The sequence below is a fragment of the Larimichthys crocea genome, chromosome X (genome assembly GCF_000972845.2).
Source record: "Larimichthys crocea isolate SSNF chromosome X, L_crocea_2.0, whole genome shotgun sequence".
Classification (NCBI taxonomy): Eukaryota; Metazoa; Chordata; class Actinopteri; family Sciaenidae; genus Larimichthys; species Larimichthys crocea.
In genome coordinates this window covers 14119392-14133920 of record NC_040020.1, presented here as the reverse complement: position 1 = coordinate 14133920, position 14529 = coordinate 14119392, and the positions used below count along the sequence as shown (strand labels likewise).

The window sequence follows — 14529 nt, the reverse complement described above, 5'->3', positions numbered from 1 at the left end:
AATGTTCAAACTGTTTTTTTTTTTTTATTTGTTTGTTTTTGTAAATATGCAATAATTCTGAATTTGATGCCTGCAACACATTCAAGAAAGAAAAGTTGAGGCGAGGTCATGTTTTACCACTGTGTTACATCACATTTTCCGTTAACATCACTGAGTAACTGTTTGGGAACTGAGGACACAAATTCTTTCCCATTCTGATGGTGACATGCAAAATTTTCTAAAAACTGCATTGCAGACTTGTCAGACGATATCAGGCACACTTTTCTAACTTCCAACAATCCATTTCAGATGAGATTGAGCCTAGTAAAGTCAGTGGCATTTCTGGATGTTGTTAATATAAGTTGCATCTGTAGATGCAGTGATAAACTGTTTTCCAAAGTGTTCTTGAGCCCATATAGTAATATCCTAGACAGTACCCGAGAGATCGAAGATCACAGGCATTTAACGTCGGTTTTAGGCCTTGCCCCTCACGTGCAGAGGTTTCTCTGGATGTGCAGCAGTGCAGTCTGGTGTTTTAGCTCCACAAATAGGGAATATGACATCGCTATAGCTTGAGACAAATTTCAGTTAAAATATACAGTATATATGTATATTTGTCACTTTAGTCCACGGTTGGAAAAAAATTGCAAATCATTGTGTTTAGTTTTTTGCTTTAACGGGTCAACCATTATAACAGGGTTTACTTGTAGCCCTGATACGTGCTGACACATTTATACATTTAGTTACCAACTATGGTCAGATGGTTAAACATTTATTCTGACCATGACTTAAGACCAAGGCAGTCTACCCGAGTTTGTTTCGCACATCATTTGCTGTGTGAAAATGGTGGAATTTGGAGAGATTCTCACAACTATCGGAGAATTTGGTCTCTTCCAGAAACTTCTTACCTTCGGGTTAGCCTTCCCGAATTTCTTACTGCCTGTTTTCTTTTGTAGTTTTCTTTTTATTGAGTCTGATCCAGAGCGACACTGTAAAACAGACTGGATCCTGAAAGCCGATCCTAACCTGACTGCAGGTGAGCAGCTGAACCTGACTCTGCCCCGGGAGGAGGATGGGACCTTCAGCAAGTGTCGGATGTTTGTCCCTGTGGACTGGGACATTGGTGCCATCAGGAAGTACGGACTCAATGAGACCACAGGGTGCCAGAGTGGATGGGTGTACAACAACACACTGTATGAAGCCACCATAGTCACTGATGTAAGCTAAGTTTCACATGTGATTTGACATTTCATCTTTGGCATCAGTTGTGCTGACTGATTTTGACAGTGCCCTTTTTCAGTTTGACTTGGTCTGCGACAAGTCTAACATGGTTGAAGTTGTGGAGACAGTCTTCCTGAGTGGTTTGCTTGCTGGTTCATTCATCTTTGGACCTATAGCTGAATCGTAAGTGATGAAAACAATGTATTAGGTCATGTGCTTCAAACCCTTCATTTCATGGACACCCACTCTCTAAACTTTAGGTACGGCCGCAGGAAAAACACCCAGTTACCAAGTGTCCTTATGCTGATATTTGTCGTGGTTGCTGGTGTTGCTCCAAACGTCTATATTCACATCCTGTCACAGTTCATAGTTGGAGTTGGAATCGGAGGATATAGAATTAACTCCATTGTATTAGGTATGAGTTTTATGTATCTTCTTTGTTTTCTTATGCTCAATATCACAATCATCCTGTTTGTTATCGCTTTGAAGTAGTTTGGTGTTAAATTCTGTCTCTAGCTACCGAGTGGACAGGGGTCACCCAAAGGTCCTTGGTCTCCTGTTTAAGCCAGTTGTTTGGAGCGCTTGGACAATCTGCCATGGCTGGTCTGGTCTATGCTATTCATGATTGGAAAACAGCACAATATGTCATGGGAGGAGTGCAGGCCTTTATATTCTTGTACATATGGTATGTGTTGTAGATACTGAATATTAATTTAATCACAGTGCTGTAATTGGACATTAACCCACTTCCTGGTCATACCCAGCAAAATCCAGTTTAGCTGTGTGTGGTCTTGGCTTCATAGCTCTAGTGTTACTTCATACAATGTGACTGTGACATTTGGATTATGATTAATCTTTTCAGGTGGATTCCTGAATCTGCAAGGTGGCTGCTTGGACAGGGAAGAACCGAAGAAGCAAATAAGTATATACGCAAAGTTGCAGCAATTAATAAAAAGAAAATCCCAGAGAATCTGCTGGAGGAGGTGAGTCAAAATGAGTTTCATCAGATCAAGAAGACTTCAGATCAGTGAATATATATATATAACAGCATATAATGGCACCATGATATAAAATAACATATACCGAGATTATGGCCATGACTCCCACCCCTAATATGATTAGTGGACAGAGCTTCTGGGTCTGTGAAGAGAAGCTAATGCAGCGTCTTAAACCTGCATTCTTTCCAATGGCCAGTCGGGGGCAGCTCCATTGGCTGTAACAAAAAGGTGCAATTGTATTGACCTAAGGAGAAATGACTGTACTTCTCACTTGACCTTATTACCACAGTAAACAGTTTCCTTATGAGTTTATAGCCTCGATCTTTAGTTATGGACCCATTTAGAGTAAAATACACAATAAAGCAGGGTATGTTTAGGGCGTGGCCACCTTGGGCAATTCTCAGTGAATCTGTCCAGCACAACACACCGGGCTCATGAAACTCAGAGACAGTGTTAATCAAATATAAATTTGAGATTTATATTAGATTCTTTTACTGCAAAATATGACATAGCTGAACCTATAAACAATTGAAATAGTTGGCTAAAAGTTATAGATAAATGATTGAAACATCCAGCTGAATAAACACATTTGGAACATAACGGGCGCTGTTGATGAAGGGGTGCTTAAGTTCATCTGACAGGCCTGTTGGTTAAATAAGACGAAATGGTTTGGAACCTTTTGAAGATCAATTTAAAGACAGTGACAGATAACAATCCTTTATATTAAGTACAATTGCTGATAATAATAATAATAGTAATGATCAACTGCAAAATTGCTACCAACCATATTTTTGTCTTCTATATTATAATGATACATTCACCTTTCAGGTGACTGGGGATCGAAAAGTCCAAAGTGGGGGAATAAAAGTCATTTTTACCTCAAGAGTCCTGATGAAACATTTCATCATCATTTCTTTTGCCTGGTAAGTTAAGCACATTTTGAAAAGTTGTTTTTAATTTGATTTGATCATTTTTGTGTATCATGTTTGTGTTTTTGTATTTTGTAGGTTTGCATTATATCTAGGTTACTTCTGCCTTACTCTCAATGTGGGTAAGTTTGGTCTGAACATCTTCCTGGTCCAGCTCCTGTTTGGGCTCTCTGAGATACCAGCACATCTCCTGTGTATCTGGGTCCTGGAGTTCATAGGGAGAAAGAAATCCCTAATTTCAACCCTCCTGATAGGCAGTCTTGTTTGCCTTTTAACCCTGGCTTTCCCACAAGGTGTGTCCTTCAATCGTCAAACCTCAATGTCCTACACATTCAGTATGTGACAATAAATCCATGTTACTGTCAGTGGTTTAATATACTAATGTACTTTTAAAACTTTTATTTTAATTCTAGACAGTGCTGTTGTTATCACAGCCCTCGTAACCACTGGAAGGTTCTTTCTGAACTGGGCTGGGTCAGTATGCATGGTCTACATTCAGGAGTTGTTTCCAACCTCTGTCAGGTACACAAAATAAAATAATCCAAAATATATAATCATAGATATTCTACATATACACTGTATATCATTGAAATTCAACTCCACTCTCAGGCAAACGGCCGTTGGTTTGGGCTCCATAGCCTTTAGAGTAGCAATCCTGCTGTCTCCATTGCTCAACATGTTGGCCACATACCACTGGTCCATACCCATTATAGTCTTCAGCAGTTTTGTGGTGGTCAGTGGAGCTCTTGTCTTCCTCCTTCCTGAGACCAGCAAAAAAGAGCTTCCGGATTCAACTAATGAGGTTGCAGGCAACTGGTAAGTAAGCTGCATGATTTACTGAGGAATTGTGGCAATGTTGGGTTTAATCAGAGGTCGACTACAGGCCAACCAGGGACATTCATCTGCACTGGATTAGATTCTGATCAATGTCATACTTGTTGTCTATGATATATTACATTACGTAAGTGCCATATTGTCCTAGTCTGTATTCATGGATAAATCCTTAATTCAGGTCAATCCTTACAACATTATTCATCCTTGCAAGGGCAATTGCACTCAGCAGTCCGTCACCAAACATACACACAATTAAAAAGGGAAGATTTAAAAAAAAAAAACAAATAAACGGAAAAATATGGAAATGAAATACAATACATACATCACAATAAGACATAAATATACAAAACATGTAAAAAATTAAAAAAGATAATCTTTATAATTAGGAAATTAGCTAAGTTAGCCATTTTGTCTGCCTGAACAGTAACCCAAATAGTCTCAGACATCCCAAGTCTCCCGGAAGTTCCGGGAGTCTCCCTGATATTAACAGTGGCTCCCTGATGCCCGCGAGCTAGGTAAAACATCCCGGATTTTGGATTACGCGAGAGAGATTAAAAAAAATGCGAGTGCGAGCATAAAGAAAAGATAGTACCTCGCGCATCATGCTCGGATTACTTTCAGTTACATTGCGCAGGCATAGGCGAGAGGAGGGGAGGGGGGTGAGCGCGTGAGACTGAGATACAATGAGCTACATGAAGCACCCGTGCATGCATTCAAGCGAAAACTCTGTTCAGCGTGTTCTCGTGTTCAGGGCGACTGGTTGCGAGAGAGAGCGCGCCGATTGGTTTGGTCAGCAAAATACACCAATAAGCTTTCGTTGTGGGAGGGACTTCGATGTACTCTCTCCGACTTATTATTTATCGCCACAGGTTTAAAAATTCTGTGTTCACTCCTTCAATCAATGCAGCTCGCGAAATGGCAGAGGGCGAATCCTCCAGTAAGAAAATAAAAATACAAAACTCATATTACAGCAGAGTATACGAAAGTATATCCTTGTCTTGTTAAAGTGAGGAATGATGACACCATGGCAAGGTGCACTGTGTGCAACAGTGATTTCAGCATTTCCCACGGCAGACTTAATGATTGCAAACGACATGTCGAGGTATGCCAAGTTCATCACCCCCCCATCTCCCGGAAATGACTTTTTGGAACTTGGGATGTCTGTAGTCTACTGTTACTTCTTAAAGTGACATCGCCACCCTGGCCCTCCTCCTTTTCCCAGTGGTCCAAAACGCCTGTGGTACAAAGACTAACACTCCCCCTGGTTCTCTGAGCTCACAATCCAGACAGCCTGGCTAACAAACTGAGCTAACATTAGCTAACAGCAGCTATAGTTCACTGCATTTTACTTTACTGTCCATCAGGGAAATCACAAAGTTGAGGCGGAGCAGCCGAGGACATCAGAGGGAAGCACACGTTGCCTATTCTTGTGGTAGTTTTAAGTCGTAATCTAGTTTGGGGTATTCCCAAAACCTTTGCTTATAGTTTTACTCAAACTACATAGATGAACAGACTAGTAGTGATTAACATTGCATTATTATTTTTTTAAAGTAAATTTTTGTGCCTTTTTCAAGCTTTATTTCTGATAGAAACAGCTAAAGAGTGATAGGAATGTGGGGAGAGAGAGAGAGAGAGAGAGAGAGATGGGGAATGACATGCGGGAAAGAGCCACAGGTCGGATTCAAACCCTGGACTTCCACAGCAAGGACTGAGCCTTCACACATGGGGCAGCTGCTCTACCAACTGAGCTAAATGCCACCCTTTAACATTACATTTTTTTACTATAAGTCAAACAAGTAAAAAGGTCTGATTACGTAATCTTAATGTTGTTTTTCTTTCCATTACAGGAACATGAACAACAAGAATACCAGAAGTGACACTAACACGACTGAGCATAAGAGCAGCAAATCTACCAAACTCTAGTCAGAGTTCTGTATTTTTACATGTTGAGTGTGACACAAGCTCTATTGTTGAGTTGCATATTTTCATTTGGACAGCCTTGTATGTTCATTGTTGCTGAGTCACCCAGCGTGTTTGTCTTTACTGCTGTTATTGTTCCTCTGGAAACCATAGAACATTTATTACAGAGAATGTACTTCTGACTTGCTTGTAAGAAAGTCTAACAGATAGCAGATACCTCGAACAGCAGCCTGTTTTTTTGCATTCAATGAAGTTACAATCAGAACCAATGTATCTCATTATGTTACAGTAGCAGCTAATTTGGTTTAATCATAAAAAAAAAAACAAAAATAAAGAAATGTCTTCATGCAAAACATGCCAAAATTAAATGTAAAGCAAATAATCTCAGCTCAAAACTTGACCAGAGACAACTGCCTTTAGTGAGCCTGCACTCATAAAATGTTCCAGTATGAAGAGTTGTCATGTTCAGCTGCTTTTGAACAACTTCTTATCAGTCTGAAAACAAGCTGGTATTGTTTTATGATTTCTGATTTTATGATATGGCTAACTGTCAGACAATACAGCATTAACACATACTGTAGAAGTTTTACAGTTTTACATGCTGTTGAGTTTCACATTGACCAGACATCTACCTGATTATACTAGAATGTATGCCAAGAAATATAAAGTGTGTAAAGCTACATTTCATTTGAGATCAGAGCAGAGCAGAACTCATTTACTTGTGACCTCAATAAAAAGCCATTTATACTTGTGATTCTTTGTCACAGGTTGTATGTGAACAGTTCAACTAAGAAATTACTCTCACATACTGTTTCATCTGAATATTTTTTAAAAAGTATGAAATAACTGGATTATATTTGACATAAAAAAATCAAACATTAGAGAAATGTCCAAAGAAGTTGTGTATGTTTTCTTTTGTTTCACATACTCGTAATCATACTTTGACCTCTTCTATGAGTCCTGACCATACACTGTATAAAACAAACCCACAGATGTGGGTGACGTCAGTGTGGTGGCTCTGGCCGTTACCGTCTTGCCATCTGGGCAGTCCTGCATCTGCTGCCTCCCAGCTAATCTAAAAAGTGGCCAAAATGTGGATCATCAGTTGAGCTGAGGCAGGCTATACGAAGCCTGGTCACTCAAACAAACCATCTGTAACAGCACCCACCTGTCAATCAAAGCAGCCATGCTGTTCATTATGCAAAACTTTAAGCCTTATAAAAATTCATCCGCAGTAAAGTTGCCAGTACAGAGTGGAATTAGCTATAGAGATCAAAACTATTTTTGTAAACATGATTACTTCTGCTGTGAAGTTGGACATTTTAACATGAGGCCAATGGAGACTGGCTCGTTCTGTAGCCAGCCTCAAGTGGCCGTTAGAGGAACTACAGTTTTTTGGCACTTCAGTACTGGCTTCGTCTCACAGCCACTTGGTACCAACCGCCAGATTGTAAACCACTGTGCATGGGCAATAATAGTGCAGCTGCAAGCAGAAAGTCTGAGGGCCATCAGTCCGTTGACTTGTGTACATTACTTAATTATTGATCCAAAGAGCATACGGATTCATGAAAAACACAGAGAGCAGCAGAGGTCACTGGATGTAGTTATTATGATATTTATGTTTTAACACTGAGTAATAATAATGTGATCTCAATATAATCCAAAGTTCTCCTTATCCGTTTATAAAAAATGTGCTGACGCATGGCCCCCGTAATGAACATCCTATCAACAACATGAACAACCTTTTACTTATAGAAACACTTTGTAATTCAGTGGTAACTACAGCATGGTTTTACTTCATATATTAGTCAGGAAAGCTAAATGTAGGTTTGACATGAGACATAACATACATGGAGAAATTAGTTTGTTGAGGTTAAACTGAGGTTTTAGCTGGGTTGTTTAGTGGTTGAATGGATGTTTTTGACACAAGCTTGCAAAAGTAAAAAGGTCTGAAGAAGTTAAAACTCCTACAACACTTGTAGTCCTGTTTTACACGTGTTGTTATGATGACCCTGATGAAGACCACGAGCGGAAACACGGTTTCATAATAAAGTTGTTTAATAGACTACAAGGGTGGCTAGAGTTTTGACTTCTCTGCAGACATAAGCATAATAAGACTATATCAACATCCTTGACAGAACACAGTAATAAACTGTAACCACTTCACTAAAGTTACAATACACTCTGTATTATATAACAGGTTTACCTTTCATGTAAGAGCACTGTTAAGGTTTCATAAGTCAGCAATAGTTAGTGAAAGATCAACAGAACTCCCTGAGATATAAGCAAAGTTACACTGTATGTATTATCTGTGCTGGAAAGAAGAGGTTGTATGTGTAAGTTGTTGATCAGTGAAAGTTGAGGTAAGTTTAACTCCAGTCCTAGGGCCAAAGCATAAAGGTATTATTATCACAGAGAAAGATACAAGAGAGACACAACTGGTTAAGCAATCACAATGACAAATCTATTTAAATGCTGTCTCATCCTTCTTGAAAACCACAGTCCAGGGTTTAAACATTAATGGGCATTGTTTAAAGTTCATCTACCGGCGGCATCACTGAGCTTCCTTAAGCTGCCTGAACATGGCTGATTTTGGGGAAATCCTCTGTAATATCGGAGAGTTTGGATTATTTCAGAAGATCACTCTTTTTACTCTTTGCTGCCCAAATATTATTCTGCCTTTTCACTTTGCTAGTGTGCTTTTCACCCAGTCTGATCCAGAGCGACACTGTAACACAGACTGGATCCTGCAAGCTGATCCTAATCTGACTGCAGATGAGCAGCTGAACCTCACTCTGCCCCAGGAGGAGGATGGGACCTTCAGCAAGTGTCGGATGTTTGTCCCCGTGGACTGGAACATTGGTGCCATCAGGGAGTACGGACTCAATGAGACCACAGGGTGCCAGAATGGATGGGTGTACTACAGCACACTGTATGAAGCCACCATAGTCACTGATGTAAGTGATATGTATGTCTCATAGCCGTTTATTATACTAATATTAAATTATCTCAATAAAACCCTTCTTTGGTTTGATTTCTCTGCAGTTTGATCTGGTCTGTGACCAGGCGAATTTGTTGGAAGTGGCACAAACAGTGTTTATGGCTGGCATTCTTATTGGTTGTCTCTTATTTGGACCTTTTGCTGAATCGTAAGTGTGCTGGAAATAATACAGAATATTTGTTCTTGATGCTGAATAAAAATCCATCACACACATGAAAAAATTACATCTGCTAACCAGAGGGGTTTTATCTGTTCCAGGTTTGGTCGCAAACGAGCAGCTCAGATTCCAGTCTTTGTGCTGCTCATCTTTACTGTAACAACCGGATTATGTCCCAACTTCTATTTATATTTGGCATCCCAGTTCATGGTGGGAATTGGCTATGGAGGTTATCGACTTAATGCTATCATATTAGGTACAGTATACATACAGTATATATTTTTGTCAGTTTTTGTTAAACAATGTATAGAACTTTTAGCCTGTGTCTTTATCCTAATACTGTATAACTACAGACACAGATAAGTTAGTAAGGATCTTTTATACTTAATTACAACAGAGGAATTCTTTATGGAGCAAACTGGTTCACCATTGAGTGAGATCGCTGCAGCCAGCATTGTAGTTCTTATCATGTTATGTAATAGTACATCAACTTAAGCGCTCATTTTTGGCACTCGTAGACTTAAATTGTTATTTAAAGATTCCTACAGATTTAATGATATAATGCACTGTACTCCTATTTTTTTAACCTATTTTTTTACCCATTTGTTTTTATACCCCATTTAAATGTCAGTTTTGATCCATTTAGTTATTTTTGTCAGATTTGGATATCAGGCTAAAGAACTCAAGTTAACTATGATTGATTTCCTTTGTCTAGCCACTGAATGGATTGGGGTCTCCAGAAGATCATGGGGAACATGTGTGACTCAGTTATTCGGTGCAGTTGGACAGATTTCCCTCGCTGGTATGATCTACTTCATCAGAGACTGGAGACTGGCTCAACTAGTCACAGCAGCTCCACATGCAGTGATTGCTATTTACATATGGTGTGCATTATCTCTTTTTATTACTCTTGAACTGAAAAAATTGAATTTATTATGTCACATAGTGTCACCTTGTGTCCTTGTTTCTGACAGGTTTATTCCAGAGTCAGCCAGATGGTTGTTGAACAGAGGAAGGACAGAAGAGGCTAAACAGCTGATAACCAAAGTGGCAGCCATCAACAAACGCACTTTCCCAGAGTCTCTGCTGGATATGGTACTTACCCTTCACAAAAAACTTCAGTGTATCAAAACTTTAATGAAACATACTATTTACCCATAATAGCATGATGCAGATAACATAATATATACAGTCATGCTAGAACCTCAGCTACTTACAGTAGACTGTGTCAGAGAGATGATTTGGAAACACTGCAATTGATACTGGACTCCAGTGAGTCATTTAGGACAAAAAACAGACAAGCTGTGGATGTATTATAAGAGATATACTGTACATCCATGGGACTAGCCTGTGCATCACAAAAAATTGAATGTACACACAGATGTCAGCACACATTCACCCTGTGAGAAAGTTATGTCACACGGCCTGTAGCGCACTTGCAGATGCGAGGGTCAGCTTTACTGTGTATGAAGTGTTAACAATTTAAGACAGTTCATCACCTCTCTGACACAGTGTAAGCAAAAACTGAATGATGTGCTAACATAAGCAGTAGTTAGCATGATACTGTGTTCACCCCCCTGTGTATTACAGATTGTTGAGAAAGAAACTGAGAAAAAGAGAGGCATAAAAATTCTTATCCAATCATCTGTGCTTAGGAAGTATTTCTTTACCGTAATATTTGCATGGTAAGTTACATTTTACGACGTACATCAAACTTTACTGAGCCTATGAATAATGCACTGAGATTCATATTCAGAATCTTGTTAGTTTTAATACTTTTTCTCTTGGAAATCCTCAGGTTCTCATTGAATGTTGCCTACTATTGCCTTCAATTCAATGTGGGAAATTTTGGCCTGGACATCTTCCTGACCCAGCTCATGTTTGGTCTGACTGAACTGCCAGCTCATATAATTTGCATCTGGCTGTTAGAAGCACTGGGGAGAAAAATTTCACTGATGTCAACACTTCTGATTGGAGGATTCTTGTGCCTATTGATACTAGCTGTGCAAGGTAAAGCTCTTGAGGCACTGATGCTGTTTCTCTGGCTTTTGTCTACACTTAGATATGGATATTAGATATGCTTTGGTGCACAGTCAAACATCTGTGGATGGATTGGTACAGATGGTTCCCACATGGTGTATCCAATGATGTTAGTGTACCTTGACTTTTCATCTAGCGCCCACATTAGGTCAAAGTCAAAACTCCCTCCAGCCACAGCTGTGTTTTTTGTTTGATTAACAAACGCTAGTATGCCTGTGTTCAATATTACTATTATATAAATTGTGGAAAATGTATGACTAAAAACAATGATTGTTGTTATTCATATCACTTATTAGTGAAATATCTCAAGAAATATTTCTTGTGTTATTCTGTTCAAGGTAATGCCATTGCTGTGACTGCCTTAGTAACCACAGGACGTTTTTTCATGAACTGGGCAGGATCTGTATGCACTGTGTACATTCAGGAGCTGTTCCCAACATCTTTTCGGTAAGCTGAGTCGTTTCATCTCACTGTAGTGAGCCATAACTTCAGTCAATTAGTTGTTGGTCTGACAATGGGGAGGTGAATGATTCAGTACTGTGGGAGACACTCAAAATTTATATCAAATTATTTCTTACAAAGAAACTTTGAAAAGGACTAAGAGAGGCAGGTTGGACATGATTGAGAAGGAATTGCTAGCTGCAGAACAGGCTTATAAAACCTCTTTGCTCCAAACAGATTATAATAACATTTTTAAGTTAAAATATGAATACAACTCCATTTTAGAGGAACAAATTGGCAAGACACTTCTGAAACTTAAACAGAGACATTTTGAGCTTGGCAACAAACCACAGAAGTTATTGGCTAGGCAGTTAAAGAAAGAACTCTGGGAAGAGGCAATGTCCCGATTCATTCATGCTCTAACTCATGCTACAGGCTAATTCAATATAAGGTGATGCATAGACTACAGTTAAAAAAACTGAACTAAACCGCATCTTTCCATGGTGTCTCCTGTATATGACAAGTGTTGTTCAGCTGAGGGATCACTAGTGCATCTATTCTGGTTCTGCCTGACTCTGCATAGTTTTTGGACTGTAATCTTTGAGTGGCTTTTGCTAACCTATTCCAAAGACATTCAGCCTAACCATGACCTGGCCATCTTTGGATGCTCTGCAATGACTATAAAATTATATTTAAAAAATAGTTGTTGGTCTAAGTACAAGAACAGGTCAAACATTACACTACAATAAAATACAACTACACGCCTGATTGGTTGTGACCCCACTAAAGCACACCTGTATGTTTACTATTAATTTGCCGATATTTGTAACTTTATATATTTTTATCTTTAAAGTGAAAAACTTTTCAGCTTTGTATGTTTCTGTTTCAGACAAACAGCCTCTGGTTTGGGCTCCATTGTAAGTAGAGCTGGTGGCTTGCTCTCTCCGTTGGTCAACATGTTGGCCATGTACCACTGGTCCATACCCACCATAGTTCTCAGCACCCTTTCAATGGTCAGTGGAGCTCTCTGCTTCCTGCTTCCTGAGACCAGGAGAAAGGAGCTTCCTGATTCAACTGATGAGGCTGAGGGCAACGGGTAAGCAAGCTGCAAGCTGAAACCGTGTCTTGACAATAACTTCATGCTGCTGGGGCTTCTTGGCAGCTCACCTGAAAGAGTGTGTGCTCTGTGTATTAAGTCTTGCCACAGTAGCAGTAGTTTCTTGTCAGCCTATTTGGCTCTTACTATCCAGATGAAAGCATTAAAAGAATTAAAGAAGAAAAAGCCTGCAACTTGAATTTGAATGAATGCAGCAATTATTTGAAATATGCAGCATTTATTCTGTGTTTAACACCAAAGAAGACAATAATATAGAAATAGAGATTTTTAAAATGTTGACATATATTAACTATTCATAACCAATCTGTACTACACGAAATATGTTCCATTATGAATGAATGAAGGGCTTCAAACAGCACTAATTTTGTTCCTGTAGTTGGGTTGAGCAAAGACACATTACGGGACATTATCCGGTTGAAATAATTTACACTTATTTCTGTGTATTTTTTTTCTCCCACAGAAGAAAGACCACCCCGAGGAAGGAAAGTGAAGCAAACAACTGTTCACAAATCAAATCTACTAAACTATAGCCTGAATGCTGACACCCAGGATGGTAAAGTTGATTGGTCAGCTGTCTGTCCACATTGGTCCAAGTAACTACAGGCCACATTAACATGAAATTTGCTGTAGATAATTATTCATGCTCTCATGGTGACAAATTCTTAAATTTAATGACAGCATGACTTATCCTCTTGACATTTTTTTTATCCACAAACCAAATACCATTCACCTCTATTGTCTGTGCACAAATAACACTCATTAACTAACATAAATAGGTATAGGTAGGAGGTATAGCATATTTTTTAAAGGCTCTTCTGTATATGAGTAATGAGTACTTTACTATGATACTTTATTGGTCCATTGACAAGGACTTTGTGCCTGTAAAGTCAGTCTAGTCTAGTCCATCCTTACAACAATGATACATTAGACACTTGATACATGTGCCAAGTGAACAAGAATGTGGCAATACTATGTATGCTTGATTATACAGTGCTTTGCACAGTCAGTCAAGTATTGTCTGAACTGTATAACATGGCCTCAAATGAACTCACATGATCACTTACTGACTTTATTTTACTGTGTAGAACCACACTATAGTCTGTCGTAAAACCTTAGAGAGCTGCGATGACACTCAGGGTTCAGTGTCAAGGATCCAATCTATTCCATTCAAATGCCATTAATGTGAATGTGCATACTGCTACTACAGTATGTTGTCTTCTAAAGCATGTAAAACCTTGTAACTCAGACTACAGTGTCTTCATATTTTGCTTCAATTTTTTTTCAGATGCTTGGTTTTGTCAACTCTTTTTTTTTTAATCTGTCACATAGACAGAAAAATGAACTGTTGTCAAGCTGAGGATGACAAAAGATTAAGGCTGTTTTAAGACTTTAACTTTAGAGACAGAGAGCATAAACACTGTATACACCACGAATTAACAACACAAAAGAAAATAATCCAATATTTAAATCCATTTCAGAGGAATTGTTTTCTTTTACTGTACCTGTTAGGTCAGTTAGGTCTCCAGACAGAGCTGTGGGGACGGTGGGATCCAGGATGATGGAGAGTTTTTATGTCCCAAAAGCAGTGATCTGGTTGATTATTACTTTATCTAATTTAATATATCCTTTCAAAATATTTTTATATAACATATTTAAAATTCTATTGAATATGTACACATTATGCACGACTGTAAATCTGTTCTTAATTTTGTTAATTCATTAAAAAGCACATGATTTGTAATCAAATGTATGTTTGTTGAAATACATGTTACATCATAATAATAAAAATACAGTAAAAGCCAGCGGGCTACTTTCCTAGTGTTAGGTATGAGAACATCCCAGAATGCCACATTATTGCTTCTATATTTGCTTTTTCATCACATAACTGCATG

At 38.8% G+C, this 14529-nt stretch overlaps 1 protein-coding gene across 1 annotated transcript; it reads left to right on the top strand.

Moving 5' to 3' along the window:
* The first annotated feature begins 505 nt into the window (after positions 1-505).
* slc22a13a (solute carrier family 22 member 13a) lies at positions 506-14352 on the top strand. The gene is made up of 19 exons (XM_027282558.1): positions 506-1197; positions 1280-1383; positions 1461-1615; positions 1717-1885; positions 2063-2183; positions 3027-3121; positions 3206-3420; positions 3541-3649; positions 3737-3943; positions 8454-8838; positions 8927-9030; positions 9141-9295; positions 9755-9923; positions 10014-10134; positions 10630-10724; positions 10838-11049; positions 11418-11526; positions 12410-12616; positions 13098-14352. The coding sequence occupies exons 1-19, from the start codon at positions 823-825 to the stop codon at positions 13165-13167; spliced, it is 3177 nt and encodes a 1058-aa protein (XP_027138359.1). The 5' UTR covers positions 506-822; the 3' UTR covers positions 13168-14352.
* Positions 14353-14529: the final 177 nt, after the last annotated feature.

Excerpts from the sequence above, each read along its gene's own strand:
- slc22a13a (XM_027282558.1), top strand. The coding sequence starts at position 823 with ATGGTGGAATTTGGAGAGATTCTCACAACTATCGGAGAATTTGGTCTC. Across the intron at positions 1,616-1,716 it reads AATTAACTCCATTGTATTAG|CTACCGAGTGGACAGGGGTC; the intron begins GTATGAGTTTTA and ends TTCTGTCTCTAG. Across the intron at positions 12,617-13,097 it reads GATGAGGCTGAGGGCAACGG|AAGAAAGACCACCCCGAGGA; the intron begins GTAAGCAAGCTG and ends TTTCTCCCACAG.